General features: G+C 31.9%; 1 protein-coding gene across 1 annotated transcript in view; it reads left to right on the top strand.

The window, feature by feature from the left end:
• LOC134723255 (uncharacterized) overlaps positions 1–19,500 on the top strand; it is a 143,813-nt gene that overhangs the window by 15,276 nt on the left and 109,037 nt on the right. The window contains exons 2-4 of the mRNA XM_063586876.1: positions 1,811–1,894; positions 16,696–17,007; positions 17,690–17,794. Coding sequence (XP_063442946.1) covers positions 1,831–1,894; positions 16,696–17,007; positions 17,690–17,794 — 481 coding nt within the window. The 5' untranslated portion in view covers positions 1,811–1,830. The remainder of the gene's footprint in view (positions 1–1,810; positions 1,895–16,695; positions 17,008–17,689; positions 17,795–19,500) is intronic.

Genomic DNA, 19,500 nt, shown 5'->3' on the forward strand with positions numbered 1-19,500 from the left:
CAATCATCATAATATAATATAAACATTGAATAAAAGAATATATTTCATAAATTAAAATACAAGTGCCATTCTATAAAGAATTATGAGAGACTAGAAATCTATAAAAATTATAACTATATATTTATAAAACATTTTTGTTATGTGAAACAAAACTACAATTATGTCTATAAAATATTTCAAGTTTATAAAAACATAACCATCAATCAAGCAAATAAAAATTATTTCTTCTACTTAAAATGTTAAAGCAGGTCTTGGCAACGACATCAAAACAATCAGTATTTTTACAGTGACTTGACTGTTAGTATTGCTCTCCACCAATTGCATCTTATTCAATATTTTGACCAACTTGCAATTTGTTTTTTATTTAATCAAATTTTTCAACTGATCAGAAATTTGAACTAACTGCTGCAGAAAACCACAGACAAGTCATGAAAGTGCAAGGTGATAAAATAAAACATACTTACAATCCTATGAGTCTTTAACTCCATTTTAATGATGTTGTGACAATATCAGTCTATCAGTTTGTATAGGTATATTATAGTCATTTCCATGCTGAAGGAACTGTTATTATTTTGAATTGCTATAAAAATGTCCAAACTAAGCTTTCATATAGTTTTTCTTTCTAAAAGTATTCTTTATTCATAAGAATCAGACATTTTGTGAATTAAAACATTTCATATTCAGTAAAATATGTGTAAAATTGCAATATGTTTGTAGGAAGTTTCCCTGGGAGATAATCATTTTTTCTTTCAAAAAGTCTTTATTCAAAAGAATAATATTTTAGGTTATCTCCCCATGGGAACTTATCATATTGTTATTTCACACATATTTTACTGAATATATGATGTTTTATTTAATATAATATCTGATTTGCACACATGTACAAAGCAAACTCTTTCATTTACAGTTTTATTGTCGAGCCTGCAACTTTTGTTGCAGAAAACTGGACATAGGGATAGTGATCTGGTGGCGGCTACGGCGGCGGCTTTAGCTAACTTTTTAAAAGCTTTATATTTTAGAAGGTGGAAGCCCTGGATGCTTTATACTTTGTATATAGATGCGTCATGTTACAAAGTTTCCGTCAGTCACATGTCAAATGTCCTTGACCTCATTTTCATGGTTCAGTGACCACTTGAAAAAAAAGTTCAGATTTTTTGTAATGTTGAATTCTCTCTTATTATAAGTAATTGGATAATTATATTTGGTATGTGCGTACCTCCCAATTAAGGTCCCCATGCCTGTCAGACAGTTTTCACTTGACCTTGTCCTCATTTCATGGATCAGTGAACAAGGTTAAGTTTTGGTGGTCAAGTCCATATCTCAGATACTATAAGCAATAGGTCTAGTATATTCGGTGTATGGAAGGACTGTAAGGTGTACATGTCCAACTGGGAGGTGTTATCTGACCTTGACCTCATTTTCATGGTTCAGTGGTCAAAGTTAAGTTTTTGAGTGTTGGTCTTTTTATCTAATATTATATGCCAAAGGTCAACTATATTTGGTGTATGAAATATTTTATATATGATCTATATGTCAGTCCCGCAGAATAAAACACCTAATGACTGGGTGTGCGGGTAATAGCAAGTTTGTTGTCCCTTCGCATACCAACTTTTGCTCTTGGCTTTGCCTCGAGAAATAGTTGGTACCTCAGGGACAACAAACTTGCTATTACCCTCACACCCAGTCAATAGGTGTATACTATTTAAAACCTTGCCCCAATTGTGCCCCAATCCAGCCACAGTTTAGAACATTTCAATGCAATCATGATCACTTTTGTTAACATTTTATAGTTCTTTTCTATTTGTTTTAGGTATTAAAAAAGAAACAGTGATGTATTTCCTAATGAGTTATTGTATAGTTGTCATTTTTTATATCCAAATGGTTTCTTCACAAGGTAAGTCATTTTTAGCTCACCTTGCTCAAAGGGCCAAGTGAGGTTTTCTCATCACTAGGCGTCCGTTGTCGTCTGTCCTCCGTTGTCTGTAAACTTTTACAAAACTCTTATCCATTGAAACCACTAGGCCAAATTTAACCAAACTTAGCCACAATCATCATTGGGGTATCTAGTTTAAAAATTGTGTCTCGTGACCCGGTGTCATATGGTATTTTGAAACCCATGGTAAAATGACCCCGGGTCAAAATACCGCTATGGTAAATTGAACCCCCCCCCCCCCTGTATGGAAAATTGAACCCCCATTGTTAAATTGAACCCCACTGTTTTTTTCATTCTAGATGATTAATAAAACATTAAACATTATATAAAAGCTAATCAAATATTAAAAATCATTAATACAAGAAGGGGAGGTCAATTTTCAATGATTGGTTAAAAGAAAAATATTTGCTTGGTATATTAGTGCTCTGAAGTCTTAACCAAAAAATTTCATTCAAAAAACTTCTTAAAGCATTAAAACTAGACCATGTAGCTTGGACACTTTAGTTCTTTGAAATTTAAAATATTGATATAGAATGGTAGACTTTTAAGTTTTAATTCTCCATGGTAAAAAAGGGGGAGGGGGTCAAATTACCATGGCTCAGTTAATCTAAAAAGTAAAATTTTCAAAATATCTTTGCCAGTTTGTTGAATACATAATAACTACTTATTGGAGTATTATTACTATGTTAAGGAGTTAGAATAGATTGGGTTTTTGAAATTCAAGATCTACATGTATAGTATGAACTTCAACATGGTAGGGGGGTCAAAATACCATGAAAATATTTTTTCTTCAAAATATCTTTTCCAGCATGTTTAATGCATACAAACTACTTATTGGAGTATTATTACTATGTTAAGGACTTAGAATAGCTGGAATTTTTGAAATTGAATGTATATTGAAGGGGGTTCAATATACCGCAGGGGGTCAAAATATCATGGCTAAGTAAAATTTTTAAAATATCTTTGCCAGTTTGTTAAATACATACAAACTACTTATTGGAGTATTATTACTATGTAAAGGACTTAGAATAGCTTGAATTTTTGAAAATGGTCTATAGAAGGGGGTTCAATATACCGCAGGGGGTCAAAATACCATGGCTAAGTAAAATTTTCAAAATATCTTTTCCAGCATGATGAATACATACAAACTACAAATTGGAGTATTATTACTATGTTAAGGAGTAAGATTAGCTAGAATTTTTTGAAAATCAAGGTCTATAGTAGGGGGTTCAATATACTGCAGGGGGTCAAAATACCATGGAAATTATTTTTTTTCAAAATATCTTTTCCAGCATGTTTAATACATACAAACTACTTATTGGAGTATTATTACTATGTTAAGGAGTTAGAATAGCAAGAATTTTTGAAAATAAAGGTCTTTAGTAGGGGGTTCAATATACCACAGGGGGTCAAAATACCATGGCTAAGTAAAATTTTCAAAATATCTTATCCAGCATGTTGAATACATACAAACTACAAATTGGAGTATTATTACTATGTTAAGGAGTTAGAATAGCTTGAATTTCTGAAATTCAAGGTCTATGGTAGGGGGTTCAATATACCACAAGGGGGTCAAAATACCATGGCTAAGTAAAATTTTCAAAATATCTTTTCCAGCATGTTGAATACATACAAACTACAAATTGAAGTATTATTACTATGTAAAGGATTAAGTATAGCAAGAATTTTTGAAATTGAAGGTCCATAGTAGGGGGGTTCAATATACCGCAGGGGGTCAAAATACCATGGCTAAGTAAAATCATTCCATGGTATTTTGACCCCCTGAGGTATATTGAAACCCCTACCATAGACCTCAAAGTTCAAAAATTCTTGCTATTCTAACTCCTTTACATAGTAATTATACTCCAATAAGTAGTTTGTATGTATTTAAAATGCTGGAAAAGATATTAGGGAAAAAAATAATTTCCATGGTATTTTGACCCCCCTGCGGTATATTGAACCCCCTACCATAAACATTGAATTTCAAAAGTTCAAGCTATTCTAACTCCTAAACATAGTAATACTACTCTAATAAGTAGTCTGTATGTATTTAGCATGCTGGAAAAGATATTTTGAAAATTTTACTTAGCCATAGTATTTTGACCCCCCTGCGGTATATTGAACCCCCTGCTGTAGACCTTAAATTTCAAAAATTCTAGCTATTCTAAGTCCTTAACCATGTTAACATAGTTATAATACTCCAACAACTAGTTTGTATGTATAAATTTGACATACTGGAAAAGATATTTTAAAAATTTTACTTAGCCATGGTATTTTGACCCCCCTGCTGTATATTGAACCCCCTACCATAGACATTGAATTTCAAAAATTCTAGCTATTCTAACTCCTTAACATTGTTATAATACTCCAACAAGTAGTTTGTATGTATTCAACATGCTGGAAAAGATATTTTGAAAATTTTACTTAGCCATGGTATTTTGACCCCCTGCGGTATATTGAACCCCCTACTGTAGACCTTAAATTTCAAAAATTCTAGCTATTCTAACTCCTTAACATAGTTATAATACTCCAACAAGTAGTTTGTATGTATTCAACATGCTGGAAAGGATATTTTGAAAATTTTACTTAGCCATGGTATTTTGACCCAACACGGTATATTGAACCCCCTACCATAGACCTTGAATTTCAAAAATTCTAGCTATTCAAACTCCTTAACATAGTAATAATACTCCAATAAGTAGTTTGTTTGTATTTAACATGCTGGAAAAGGTATTTTGAAAAAAAATAATATCCATGGTATTTTTACCCCCCTGCGGTATATTGAACCCCCTACGATAGACCTTGAATTTCAAAAATTCAAGCTATTCTAACTCCTTAACATAGTTATAATACTCCAACAAGTAGTTTGTATGTATTCAACATGCTGGATAAGATATTTTGAAAATTTTACTTAGCCATGGTATTTTGACCCAACGCGGTATATAATTTGAACCCCCTACCATAGACCTTGAATTTCAAAAATTCTAGCTATTCAAACTCCTTAACATAGTAATAATACTCCTATAAGTAGTTTGTATGTATTTAACATGCTGGAAAAGGTATTTTGAAAAAAAAAAAATATCCATGTTATTTTGACCCCCCTGCGGTATATTGAACCCCCTACTGTAGACCTTAAATTTCAAAAATTCTAGCTATTCTAACTCCTAAACATAGTAATAATACTCCAATTTGTAGTTTGTATGGATTCAACATGCTGGAAAAGATATTTTGAAAATTTTACTTAGCCATGGTATTTTGACCCCCTGCGGTAAATTGACCCCCCTACCATAGACCTTGAATTTCAAAAATTCTAGCTATTCAAACTCCTTAACATAGTAATAATACTCCAATAAGTAGTTTGTATGTATTTAACATGCTGGAAAAGATATTTGGAAAATTTTACTTAGCCATGGTATTTTGACCCCCTGCGGTATATTGAACCCCCTATCATAGACCTTAAATTTCAAAAATTATAGCTATTCTAACTCCTTAACATAGTAATAATACTCCAATAAGTAGTTTGTATGTATTTATCATGCTGGAAAAGATATTTTGAACAAAAATAATATCCATGGTATTTTGACCCCCCTGCGGTATATTGAACCCCCTATCATAGACTTTAAATTTCAAAAATTCTAGCTATTTAAACTCCTTAACATAGTAATAATACTCCAATAAGTAGTTTGTATGTATTTTTACATGCTGGAAAAGATATTTTAAAAATTTTACTTAGCCATGGTATTTTGACCCCCTGTGGTATATTGAACCCCCTATGATATAATGATAGACCTTGATTTTCAAAAATTCAAGCTATTCTAACTCCTTTACATAGTTATTATACTCCAATAAGTAGTTTGTATGCAAACATAACATGCTGGAAAAGATATTTTGAAAATTTTACTTAGCCATGGTATTTTTACCCCCCTGCGGTATATTAAACCCCCTACTACAGACCTTGAATTTCCAAAATCCAAGCTTTTCTAACTCATCACCATAGTTATAATACTCCAATAAGTAGTTTGTATGTATTTAGCATACTGGAAAAGATATTTTGCTAAATTTTATATAGCCATGGTATTTTGACCCCCCTGCGGTATATTGAACCCCTTCTAACCTCTAATTAAAAAAAAATAATAGCCAATAAATTGTAAATAAGATTGTCTGCAATACTATTTCTCAAAAACAGGGGGGTTCAATATACGGCAGGGGGTTCAAAATACCATTGGTGAAAAATGACCCCAGGGTCATTTTACCGCATGGTATTTTGACCCCAGGCTCAATTTTTAGGGGGTTCAAAATACCATATGACACCGGCATACCAACCAAGATTGCTGCCACGGCTAAAAATAGAACATAGGGGTAAAATGCAGTTTTTGGCTTAAAAATCAAAAACCAAAGCATTTAGAGCAAATCTGACAAGGGGTAAAAGTGTTTATCAGGTCAAGACCTATCTTCCCTGAAATTTCCAGATGAATCAGACAACCTGTTGTTAGGTTGCTGCCCCTGAATTGATCATTTTAAGGAAATTTTGCTGTATTTGGTTATTATCTTGAATATTATTATAAATAGAGATAAACTGTAAACAGCAAACATGTTCAGCAAAGTAAGATCTACAAATAAGTCAACATTACCAAAATGGTCAATTGACCCCCTAAGGAGTAATTGCCCCTTATAGTCAATTTTTAACCATTTTTCGTAAATCTTAATCATCTTCTAGAAAAATCTTCCTTTGAAACTACTCGGCCAAATTTTACCAAATATAGCCAGAATCATTATTAGGCTATCTAGTCTAAAATTTGTGTTTTGTCACTGGGCAAACCAACCAAGATGGCTGCTATCTAAAAATAGAACATAGGGGTAAAATGCAGTTTTTGGCTTATAACTCAAAAACCAAAGCATTTAGAGCAAATCTGACAAGGGGGAAAATTGTTTATCAGGTCAAGATCTATCTGCCCTGAAATTTTCAGATGAATCAGACAACCCATTGTTGGGTTGCTGCCCCTAAATTGGTAATTTTAAGGAAATTTTACTGTTTTTGGTTATTATCTTGAATATTATTATAGATGGAGATAAACTGTAAACAGCAATAATGTTCAGCAAAGTAAGATTTACAAATAAGTCAACCTAACCAATATGGTCAGTTGACCCCTAAAGGAGTTATTGCCCTTTATAGTCAATTTTTAACCATTTTTCGTAAATCTTAGTTAACTTTTACAAAAATCTTCTATTCTGAAAATACTGGGCCAAATTTTACCAAATATAGCCAAATCATTATTAGGCTATCTAGTTTATAAAATGGTGTTTTGTGAGCGGGCAAACCAAAATGGTCAATTGACCCCTAAGAAGTTATTGTCCTTTATAATCATGATAATCAATTTTTAACAATTTTCATAAAATTTGTAAATTTTTACTAAAATTTTCCACTGAAACTACACGGACAAGTTCATTATAGATAGAGATAATTGTAGGCAGCAAGAATGTTCAGTAAAGTAAGATGTACAAACACATCACAATCACCTAAACACAATTTTGTCATGAACTGTCTGCTTCCTTTGTTCACATATACCAAGGTGAGCGACACAGGCTCTTTAGAGCCTCTAGTTTAAAGTAACTTTCTAATTTATGTTTCAGAAAAACTTAAAAAATGCATATATTTAATCAATTTTTTTGTAATTTTTTTTGTAATTTAATTTTATTATTTTACACAATATACTTTCCAGTATTCAAATAATTGTTTTGTACACTACTTTGTAATTTTCTTCACTGAAAACATAGCATTGAGGTGTATTTTCCGGAATTTGCAGAGTATCACCGGAATGCCATGTGATAACGTTACGGAAAGGCATGTGATAACAATCGAAGCATGTGATAAACTTTTCATATCAGCCCGCTAAGCACCAATTCGAAAAAATATGGAAAATACTTTATTTAATGCTATCATCATACGGTAAAAATCATATGTTATTTAGTCTAAAAGTATATGATAATGTCTAATATCAATTGTAAATATGCAGACATTCCATGCGTAAAATGTTTTTTTCAGCATTGAAAAATTAAGAAAATACTAACTTTAAAACTTATTGTTCAAATATAAACAACAATTGGGGCAATATGCGCAATTGTTTCTCCATAGGCTGTAATGGTAACATTTTCTTCTGTTTCTCAGCCCATATCGTAAATTTGTATTTGTACAAATGTATGATGGCTTGTTTCCAAGCTCAAGACATTTTTACATATGTGGGTAAATTTTGGGGGTACGAAGTGTGATTCATTTTTCTGTTATTTAGCAAACCCTGAGTATCCTTTTGCGATGTGGCTCCTCATGGTAATAAATCCCATTTTTTATACGACCGCAAATTTTGAAAAAAATTTCGTCGTATATTGCTATCACGTTGGCGTCGTCGTCGTCGTCGTCGTCGTCCGAATACTTTTTGTTTTCGCACTCTAACTTTAGTAAAAGTGATTAGAAATCTATGAAATTTTAACACAAGGTTTATGACCATAAAAGGAAGGCTGGTATTGATTTTGGGAGTTTTGGTCCCAACCTTTTAGGAATTAGGGGCCAAAAAGGGCCCAAATAAGCATTTTCTTGGTTTTCGCACTATAACTTTAGTTTAAGTTAATAGAAATCTATGAAATTTTGACACAAGGTTTATAACCACTAAATAAAGGTTGGGATTGATTTTGGGAGTTTTATTTTCAACAGTTTAGGAATTAGGGGCCAAAAAAGGGCCCAAATAAGCATTATTCTTGGTTTTCGCACAATAACTTTAGTTAAAGTAAATAGAAATCAATGAAATTTAAACACAATGTTTATGACCACAATAGGAAGGTTGGTATTGATTTTGGGAGTTTCGGTCCCAACAGTTTAGGAATAAGGGGCCAAAAAGGGACCCAAATAAGCATTTTTCTTGGTTTTCGCACCATAGCCTTAGTATAAGTAAATAGAAATCTATGAAATTTAAACACAAGGTTTATGACTATAAAAGGAAGGTTGGTATTGATTTTGGAAGTTTTGGTCCCAACAGTTAAGGAAAAAGGGGCCCAAAGGGTCCAAAATTAAACTTTGTTTGATTTCATCAAAATTGAATAATTGGGGTTCTTTAATATGCCGAATCTAACTGTGTATGTAGATTCTAAATTTTTGGTCCCGTTTTCAAATTGGTCTACATTAAGGTCCAAAGGGTCCAAAATTAAACTTAGTTTGATTTTAACAAAAATTGAAACCTTGGGGTTCTTTGATATGCTGAATCTAAAAATGTACTTAGATTTTTGATTATTGGCCCAGTTTTCAAGTTGGCCCAAATCGGGGTCCAAAATTAAACATTGTTTGATTTCATCAAAAATTGAATAATTGGGGTTCTTTGATATGCCAAATCTAACTGTGTATGTAGATTCTTAATTTTTGGCCCAGTTTTAAAATTGGTCTAAATTAAAGTGCAAAGGGTCCAAAATTAAACTAAGTTTGATTTTAACAAAAAATAAATTCTTGGGCCTCTTTGATATGCTGAATCTATAAACATGTACTTAGATTTTTGATTATGGGCCCAGTTTTCAAGTTGGTCCAAATCAGGATCTAAAATTATTATATTAAGTATTGTGCAATAGCAAGTCTTTTCAATTGCACAGTATTGTGCAATGGCAAGAAATATCTAATTTCACAATATTGTGAAATAGCAAATTTTTTTTTAATTAAGAGTTATCTTTCTTTGTCCAGTATAGTAAGCAAGAAATATCTGCAAGAATTTTTTTTAATTGGAGTTATCTTTCTTTGTCCAGAATCAACTTAAATCTTTGTTATATACAATATACAATGTATATTCACTTTTTACTACCAACTGATAAATTTAAATAATCTTTACCATTCAGTGATAACAAGCAGTTTTTTTACATCATGTATTTAAATGAGTAGTAATTGTTGCAAACTCCATTAGAATATTTTAATTGAAATTAGTTTTGGAATAAGGGAAAGGGGGATGTGAATAAAAAATTGGGTTAAATTTTTCTCATTTGAAATTTCATAAATAAAAAGAAAATTTCTTCAAACATTTTTTTGAGAGGATTAATATTCAACAGCATAGTGAATTGCTCTAAGAGAAAACAAAAATTTTAAGTTCATTTGAATACATTCATTCTGTGTCAGAAACCTATGCTGTGTCAACTATTTAAACACAATCCAAATTTAGAGCGGAATCCAGCTTGAATGTTGTGTCCATACTTGCCCCAACCGTTCAGGGTTCAACTTCTGCGGTCGTATAAAGCTACGCCCTGCGGAGCATCTGGTTACACAATAAGTTCTTTGAAATTTTAATACTTTGAACACATTTAATAGCTCCATGGTTTTTACACATTTATTCTGTGTTCCCTTACTTTCTAAATTAACACTAATGGTTATGCTCAGTCATTTGTTTATCATAGAAATGTGTCAAATACCACTACACAGAGATTTTTTGTTTACACGTGACTTTTGTGTTCCTCATTTCAAGGCGCATTAGGGGTATTGTCCCATATTGAGTCTAAATATACATTCAGAAGTTAGTTAAAGGTTAAAGTTTATGTCCGTGTAAAATTTGAAGTGCTGTGTTTTCTTATATACATGAATAAACAATGCGATACTTTTAAAATACCATAGCGGTATTTTTGTTATATCAATATTAGTACCGATTAGTATTAATATTAGACTGTTGTACTCATATTTTGACAATTTTACCTATTTTGTCTGTTTTGTTCACGCATTGTTGTAAATATGACAGAATTTGATGAGACTGTCATCCACGTGAGAGGTTAAGCGCTATAAAACCATGTTCAATCCACCATTTTCAAAACTTGAAAATGCCAGTACTGAGTCAGAAATATGACAGTTGTTATCTATTCGTTTGGTGTGTTTTATCATTTGATTTTAACATTTAATAAGGGACTTTATGTTTTAAATTTTCCAAAACTAATCAAAAGAGGGTTTAATAAATAATGCCGAAATCAAATAGCTAAGTATCAGAATGATTGTTCACACATATAACATTTAAAGCAAATTTCATAATGAACGCAACGAAATAATATATATCCGAAATGCTCGCAAAGCACGCATTGAAGACTTTCTTAATTGATAACAATGAAACTAACTTGTGACAAAGATGAATCATACTGTCCACGTTCAGATTGATTCGACAAAATCTGACCTGTATTTTTGAATCTCATTTTTATACAAATTAGACGGTTGGTTATCCTGTTTGAATGGTTTAATATAAAAAAGAAGATATGGTATGATTGTCAATGAGACAACTATCCACAAAAGACCAAAATGACACAAACATTAACAACTATAGGTCACCGTACCGTCTTCAACAATGAGCTAAGCCCATACTGCATAGTCAGCTATAAAAGCCCTGATAAGACAATGTAAAACAATTCAAACGAGAAAACTAACGGCCTTATTTATGTAAAAAAATGAATGAAAAAACAACTATGTAACACATAAACAAACGACAACCACTGAATTACAGGCTACTTGGGACAGGCACATACATAAATAATGTGGCAGGGTTAAACATGTAAGGGGGTTCCCAACCCTAAACATGTTAGCGGGATCCTAACACTCCCCCTAACCTGGGACAGTGGTATAACAGTACAAAATGTACAACATAAGAACGAACTATAAAAATCAGTTGAAAAAGGCTTAACTCATCAGATAGACAAAAAATAAAAGTGGACGTGGACGGTTACTGATACATACCGACACAAAAATCACAATGAACAGATCTGAGAGTACTCGCAGTTATCTGACAGCTAGTTCAAAGCCACTAACAACTGATAAAAAAATCATGCCTCTAAGACTAAAAACTCAATCTGTACACATCCAACATACAATGGATTTAGTGTAAAGACGTCATAAACAGCCAGAGAAAAACATGACCTTGTGCAATGCCAAGTTACAAGTATGGACAGATTGTAGATCCATGAAAATGTATATGTATATAACATACTAGTAATATTTAGTTAGCTTTTAATCTACTGATAACAAAATCAATATTTATACCAATATAAACAATATTCAATGATCTTATTACAGTGTTGACTAGGTAACCTTTTAGAATACCGTATTCGGCCGTGTATAGTACGCATTTATGTATAGTACGCACCCCCTTTACATCCCCTTAAAATCGAGAAAAAAAGTTTTGTAAAAAAAAAAAAAAAAAAAAAAATTATTGTAAAAGTCTAGTTCACTGTAAAAATCCATTGAAAGAGAGCTATTCTCCATGTATTTTATAAAAAAAAATAATTATGTTTTATTTATTTCATAAAAAAATGAAATGGTAGAACTTTTCATCAGGTAGTTAATATTATATAAGTAGTTATTAATCAAGAGATTCATTTTAAAATCAACATTTGTCTAAGTATGTCCAAGCTGATATATAATATAACAGAAATAATTTGAATATTATGGAACAAAAGAAAAAAGAGATCAAACATTTATCTAAATTAATTAGCAGTAATCAAAATTTTAAAACTATTTAATCTTATATAATCTTTTCATTGATCATGTTGTTTTATTGCCTGGGATTATAATATTTATCACCTGTCAAAACTTGACATCATTATTTAATTGCTACACACCCATACTTAATCCTTAATTACCTCTCTTGATTACCTATGCAGGATGTCACACCTTTACTTTTAATAATCAATTTTGAAAAGAAAAGTTAAAAAAGAATAAAGAATAAGAATTAAATGAAGTAAATACAATAAACGTCTCCAATATACATTGTTAATGCAGAAAAAACGAAATTTAAAAAAAAAAAAAAAAAAAATTTTTTAATAAATTTCGAAAACCGTCTATAGTTGTGTATAGTCCGCACCCCTTGTACAAACTACATATTTAAGGAAAAAAAGTGCGGACTATACATGCCCAAATACGGTTTTTTGATTTTCGTTGTATCTGAAGTTGTCCAATTTATAGTCTGAGGCTACTCAGTTGGTATCTTCAAAGTTCTAGACATCATCATTTTTTACATTTTAATTTGTTTGGATTATTTATTTTACCATTTGAATATTCATTGTTATTTGGATCTGTATTGAATTGGATTGTTTGAATGAATGTTTCTTTAAAGTAATGATATTTTTTGTCTATTTCGATATTACCAAGGTGGGTAGGCTATAGCAGTGTGACCAGTATATTAGAATCTAATAGATCAGTAGATGTATTTGCAACCGCTTTTAAATTCTGCCATTGCATCATCACTTCAAATAGAATTATAAAAAAGAAGATGTGGTAAGATTGCCAATGAGAGAACTGTCCACAAGAGAACAAAAATAATGCAGACATTGACAACTATAGGTCACTGTACGGCCTTCATCAATGTCCATACCGCATAGTCAGCTATGAAAGGCCCCGATAAGACAATGTAAAACAATTCAAACGAGAAAACTAACGGCCTTACTTATATAAAAAAAAAATGAACGAAAAACAAATATGTAACACATAAACAAACAAAAATCACTGAATTACAGGCTCTTGACTTGGGACAGGCACATACATAAATAATGTGTATGTCCTGTTAAATGGCATCCTGTTAAGAAAAGAGTCATTACTTTATACCGAGAAATCTGCCTTTCTTCGTACAAATGCTATTATTCGTCTGAAATTTCCCACAATGCAACTCGTTGATATAAGACAATATCGCTCGTTGATATAAGAAAAGCTTTATGGAATCGCTTCTTCCATAGACTGCTTATTATGAAATAGCTTTGTTGCCTACAGTTATAATGGTATTCCGTATGTCGTTGAAACAGTTATAGATATATAACTAATTGTGAGCTGATTGTTATATTAATTTTATATTCTAATATGACGTCCTTATGTTCTAAAGAGCATAAAAAATATGTTTGACACATGCGCACAACTTACTGTGTATATATAAACGTTATTTCCATCATTATCCTTTAAAATGTATACATTTAAGCAGCAGGAATAAACTTTTATTATATATTTTTTATAAAACAACATATATATTTACCCTGCTTGTAGTTTTTAAACTTATCAAATAAATATGAAATGTAATGAACAGACTCCTCGGGGAAAAAAACGGGAAAAGCTTGAACATTATTAGGGTATTTTCTTACTCTTCGATCTATAAAACTACTGTATATGTCCTATTAGAATCGAAATAATTCCTTCGTGTCATGCTCTATGCTCATTTTAACATGGGTAGGCATTATATTTGACCACATTTTACACCTCGCTAACGCTCAGTGTAAAATATCGATAAATATAATGCCTACCCATGTTAAAATGAGCATAGAGCATGACATGAAGGAATTATTTCTTAAGTAATTTGGGAATTCAATACATTATTGTAATCCTACAAAACAGGTATAAATTACACATATTCAAGTAAATTGGCTCTCAAATCTCATGGGAACTCTTGCATAATATTGGATTATAAAAATTGTAAAATTAAATGAGGCTTAGTTACATGTATAAGACGATATTTGATTAAAATTATTATAAACCAATAGTTATGCTAAGAGTTAACATGCCCACCCTTTTTTCATCATTACCTACCCAGAAATTTATTCAATTATACTTGAATATCTCTGAATAGTGACCTCTATCTGCGCATGCGCTTCTCATGTTAACTCTTAGCATAACTATTGGTTTATAAAAATTTTAATAAAATATCTTCTTATAAATAAGCCTTATTTATTTTACAATTAGGGTTCTCTTTGGACTTGATTTTTTGAGGAATTCGTCTTGTTCAATAGCATAAATCAGCCCCTCACCTACTTTTTACATAAATATTAACTTTGGCATCAACTCCTTGTTCGTCCTTGTCTGGAGATCTTGTTGAAGTTCCAGTTTGGCAAGCATTTTGGATACTTATCCATCCTCTCTTGACTTGTAATCTCTGGTGATAAATTTTGCCGCTTGACATGTTTTATTTTGTTACCGGGAAGGGGTCCCAGGAGAGATCTGTTTGCACCAAAAATGCGTCCTTTTGCGCCGCAACTTTTTTACTCCAATGATACATTTGCGCCACCTGTTTTAAAATTACATTGTATCATTTGCGCCAAAAATAAAACATTCATCATTGCACCTGTAAGTATGAGTATGTCTTACGGTAGATAAACTTTAAGCCCATATGGATGGTGGGATCAAAGCACTGTGTCATCAACATATATGGCTAAAACATTATCAGCAAAAGCTTCTATTTTATTCTCATTTGGCATATATATTGTATTAAATATTCAGCAAAGCAATAAGTTTTCCTCTCTCTCTCTCTCTCTCTGTACATGGACTGTCTATTGCATTTTATGTCATTTTTCTCCAGATGCTCATCTTCATGGTGAAACATCTCCGATCATATGATACTTTTTATGCCAAAAATAAGAATAAATATATTAATCATTAATATTCATGATAGATATGTGTACAGGTATTAAACTTGGCGCAAATGATTTCCGGTTATTGGCACAAAGGATCCATTTGTAAAACAAAATTTGGCGCAAATAATACCGCTAAAAAACAGTAATTGAACACTTTTGAGTTAATCCGTCACCGGAAAAAACTCGTCAATTATACGCGCCTTTATCACCGTCATTTGTGCGTTTAGGGGTGTCGTCACTTCCCGTCCAATGTTGAGCGAGTGGTTGGAAAACTATAATTCTATATTGTACAAATTATTCGGCAAATTGAATTCTCAAAATTGACAATCAACACTGCTGTCATTAGGGAATTGTCAGTAAGTACCTACAGAGCAACCATTATTTCTAGTTTATCCTGCACAAAGAAGATCACTTAAAGACGCTTGATGAACGTAAATAGTGCAGGGATACAGGCAACCCCCTCTATCTCGTAAATGACGTCATAAAGGCGTGCAGAATTGACGAGTTTTTGCCGGTGACAGATGAACTCGAAAGTGGTCTATTGGCGCAAAAGGACGGCTGCTGGAGTCCCATACTATGGTTCCATATTAAATAATGAGATCAATTCCTATAAAATGTCTAGTTCATTATCCAATCTGACACAAATTTAAATAACTGGAATGCCACTCCAGTTGAATATATGGTGACCCACTATAACAGCATAAATACTTGGAATTGTGTTTAATACCATGATGGTTCCAAAACTTAAATGGAGACAAAAATTTGACATGAAAGATTGTGGATTAGTGTAAATTAAAAATTAGCTTACTATGATATATGGTTTAAAGAATGAATATCAAATTGAGCAGAGTTGTAATAAAATATCAATATGGCAGAGAAGTGGTTTCAAGTTTCATTTTATAAAGGGACCTGACTGACACGGAATACTAGTAAAGTATCAAAGGAGTATCCCTATTTGTCCAATCTTCAAGGTGAAATAAAACAAGTATAACAATATTATGCTATTGTATAAATCTACAGAAATAGAATTTGCTTCAAGTAACAGAAATGATATAAAAGAAGATGTGGTATGATTGCCAATGAGAATAAAATTTGTAAATTTTAACTAACATTTTCCACTGTAACTATTGGACCAAGTTCATTATAGATAGAGATAATTGTAAGCAGCAAGAATGATCAGTAAAGTAAGATGTACAAACGCATCACCATTACCAAAACACAATTTTGTCATGAATCCATCTGCTTCCTTTGTTTAATATTCACATAGACCAAAGTGACAGACACTAGCCTCTAGTTCCACTTTGAAAAGGTTTTTTCCATGTTGAATGGAATGGTCAGCTTGTATATACTATGCAATTAGTAATGTGTTTATTTTATTTCAGTGGAATTGAAAAGAGAATCTGCCCCACCTTTTTTTTGTGTATCAAGCCTAAAGTTGATATGCAAATATAGTGGATTAGCAGCATGTTGTAGTGCTGACACAAGAGTTTGGAGACTGAATAATACTCAGATAATGAATAATGGAGTTGAATCATCAACAACTGGAAAATATACAGAAACTATTGATGTCGCTCAGAAATTATTCGAATTGACAATCTCAAACATTGGGGCATCAGACTTTGGAATTAATTATGTTTGTGAATACGGTTTTGATGCATCTACCCCACTGAAATTGAAGATTGACCATTTAATATGTAAGTGTCTTTTTTGTATTTCATTTATTATATCAACTTTTTTAGGCAAAGATGGAAAAAGAAGTTATTTGATTCTGAAAGGAAGTACATTGACTACATTCTGAGAAAGCAAAGATACAAAAATATTTATTTTAAAGTCATTTGGTAAAGAGTGGATCAAAAGACTGAAAAAAATCTTCATACATCTGAGACACAGAAAAAAATCTGAAACATGTAGTTGCAAAACAACTGTGTTTTTACCAGCACACAATGGTGCAAAGTATTTTTTTTTTAAATATTTTTTGTTGATTTATTTAATTTTAAACAACTGCAAAATTTGTGCATTCATATTTATTAAGTTATGGAGATGTGTGTGTTGTCATCTGAAGACTTTTTGGTTTGATTATTTTTAATCCAACCAATTTTTTGTTTTTGTTTGCTGGAGCATGAAAATATGACATGACTTTTTGTTCTATAATCTTGGATTGCTTTCATGTAAACATTTGAACCAAAATAAGTTGTTTACTGTTGCACTTGAATTTCTTAAATGAACAGAGGTTATTACTAATGACATACTCAAAGAAAAATGGAGCTCTAATGCAAATTATAGAATATCTAAATTACAAAAATTAACGTTGAGTTGAAGAATTAAAACTGTAAATTCTGTTAAAACAACAATGGATATTTCATTCAATTATTGTAGGCGGCAAATGTCCAAGTTGTGGATGGAGATGTTTTGGATGGGGTTGTCTAGCAACATTTTGGGCAAATTACAGTATGATGGTTGGCATTTTCATCTTGATTTGGAGTAAGTTGTTAACAGCTAACTATATGATTTTAGTTTTGTCTTACTTTGATCGATCACCATTGACCATATGCATGCAATGTTACTGAACAATGATGTATCCATGCACTTGTTGATGATGTCACAAGCTTTAAATTTGAAGATTTAACCCAACTTTGCCACAATCATCATTATGGTATGGTGTTTAAAAATATATCCAATGACCCAGCCTACCAACCAACATGGCTGACATGACTTAAAATAGAACATCCGGGTAAAATGCAAGTTTTGTCTATTATCTTTATGCCACATTTATAGGCATTATGTTTTCTGGTCTGTGGGTCCTAACATTTGTTTGTCTGTTCATTCATCTGTCTGTCCTGCTTTAGGTTAAAGTTTTTGGTTGAGGTAGTTTTTAGGCAGTTAAGCTGCCTTATGCGAGCACCCTGGATTTGTGTGTTACCCAATAAATGCTGAAATACGTGCCATTGTTATCATCTAGCTGGCTACTATATTATTTATAATTTATTGGACAGTTTTTTCATTCTTTTCATTCTGGATTACAAAAAATATGACCAGAAAAACCTTAAATGATCGTCGATTTTCCCAAAAGTTTTGAAGTTGCACATAGGAAGTAGAGCATATTAGGAATCCTTATGTAGTTAATTATCCCCTGAGCTTTTGGCTAAGATGTAAAAGAACAAATGTACGAAAAATTCAATCGCCGAAAATCTCCTAAGACAAGTAGTTAAGATTTCCCAAATTGCAAAAGTCGTAGGAATATTGTTTGTCATCAATATGTAGTCAACTACGTATATATACGTAATATAAGTTCAACTGATCACGCTGTTGGCGGCAATTTTGAATTAGAAGACGAAATTTTCGTATCTTTTCAATTTGGACGCAGGGGTTCAAATTAGCAGTGGTCCGAGGTCTGCGACCTTCCACCTTTGCAGTCGGAATTTCTACTTGGGTACTAGCTACGCCCGACATACCTTGAAAGAAAATAAAAAATATTAACTTTGCAAACATTTTAACCAAAGTTTCCTAATAAATGATCTCAAACTTATTTTCATCATTACTATTGATGACAGCGATGTTCAATTTGTCCAACCGCTAGCTTTATACAGAAAATCGCCGATAAATAATGTGTAAATCCGAGTAAAATCGTATCTCACTGTCTGTCAAAAACAACATTGAAAACAAAATGGCTGCCGCGAGATTACAATATCGGATCCGATCCCGTAAGCGGATAAGGGTAATCCCGGGTTTTGGCTACTAAAAAAATCCAGACAGGTGATAAAATACATCTATGCATGGGAAAAATATAAACACTTGAATTGAAAACCAAAAAATATATGTAAAAGAAAGAAAAAGCAGAAAATATTTTGTACACCAATTTTAATGTCAAAATCCAATGCAATGTGACAGCTGGGAAAAGTTTATCTAACAATATATATGTTCCTGGTAACAGTATATTTTTTTTTATCAGTGATTAATGTTGGTAATGCATGTTAAATACTTTTCAAGTTAAACATATTACTGCAATTTCAAGGGGTATTTTTTTCTTCTCAATTTTGATAGGTGAGTTAAAATAGCTGGAAGTTTCTTATATAAAAAAATTATGTGGTATGATTGCCAAATTATGTGGTATGATTGCCAATGAGACAACTATCCACAAGAGACCAAAATGACCAAAAACTTGATAACGGTCAAGATCCCCACCCCTA

The sequence above is a fragment of the Mytilus trossulus genome, chromosome 6, assembly GCF_036588685.1.
Source record: "Mytilus trossulus isolate FHL-02 chromosome 6, PNRI_Mtr1.1.1.hap1, whole genome shotgun sequence".
NCBI classification, from domain to species: Eukaryota; Metazoa; Mollusca; class Bivalvia; order Mytilida; family Mytilidae; genus Mytilus; species Mytilus trossulus.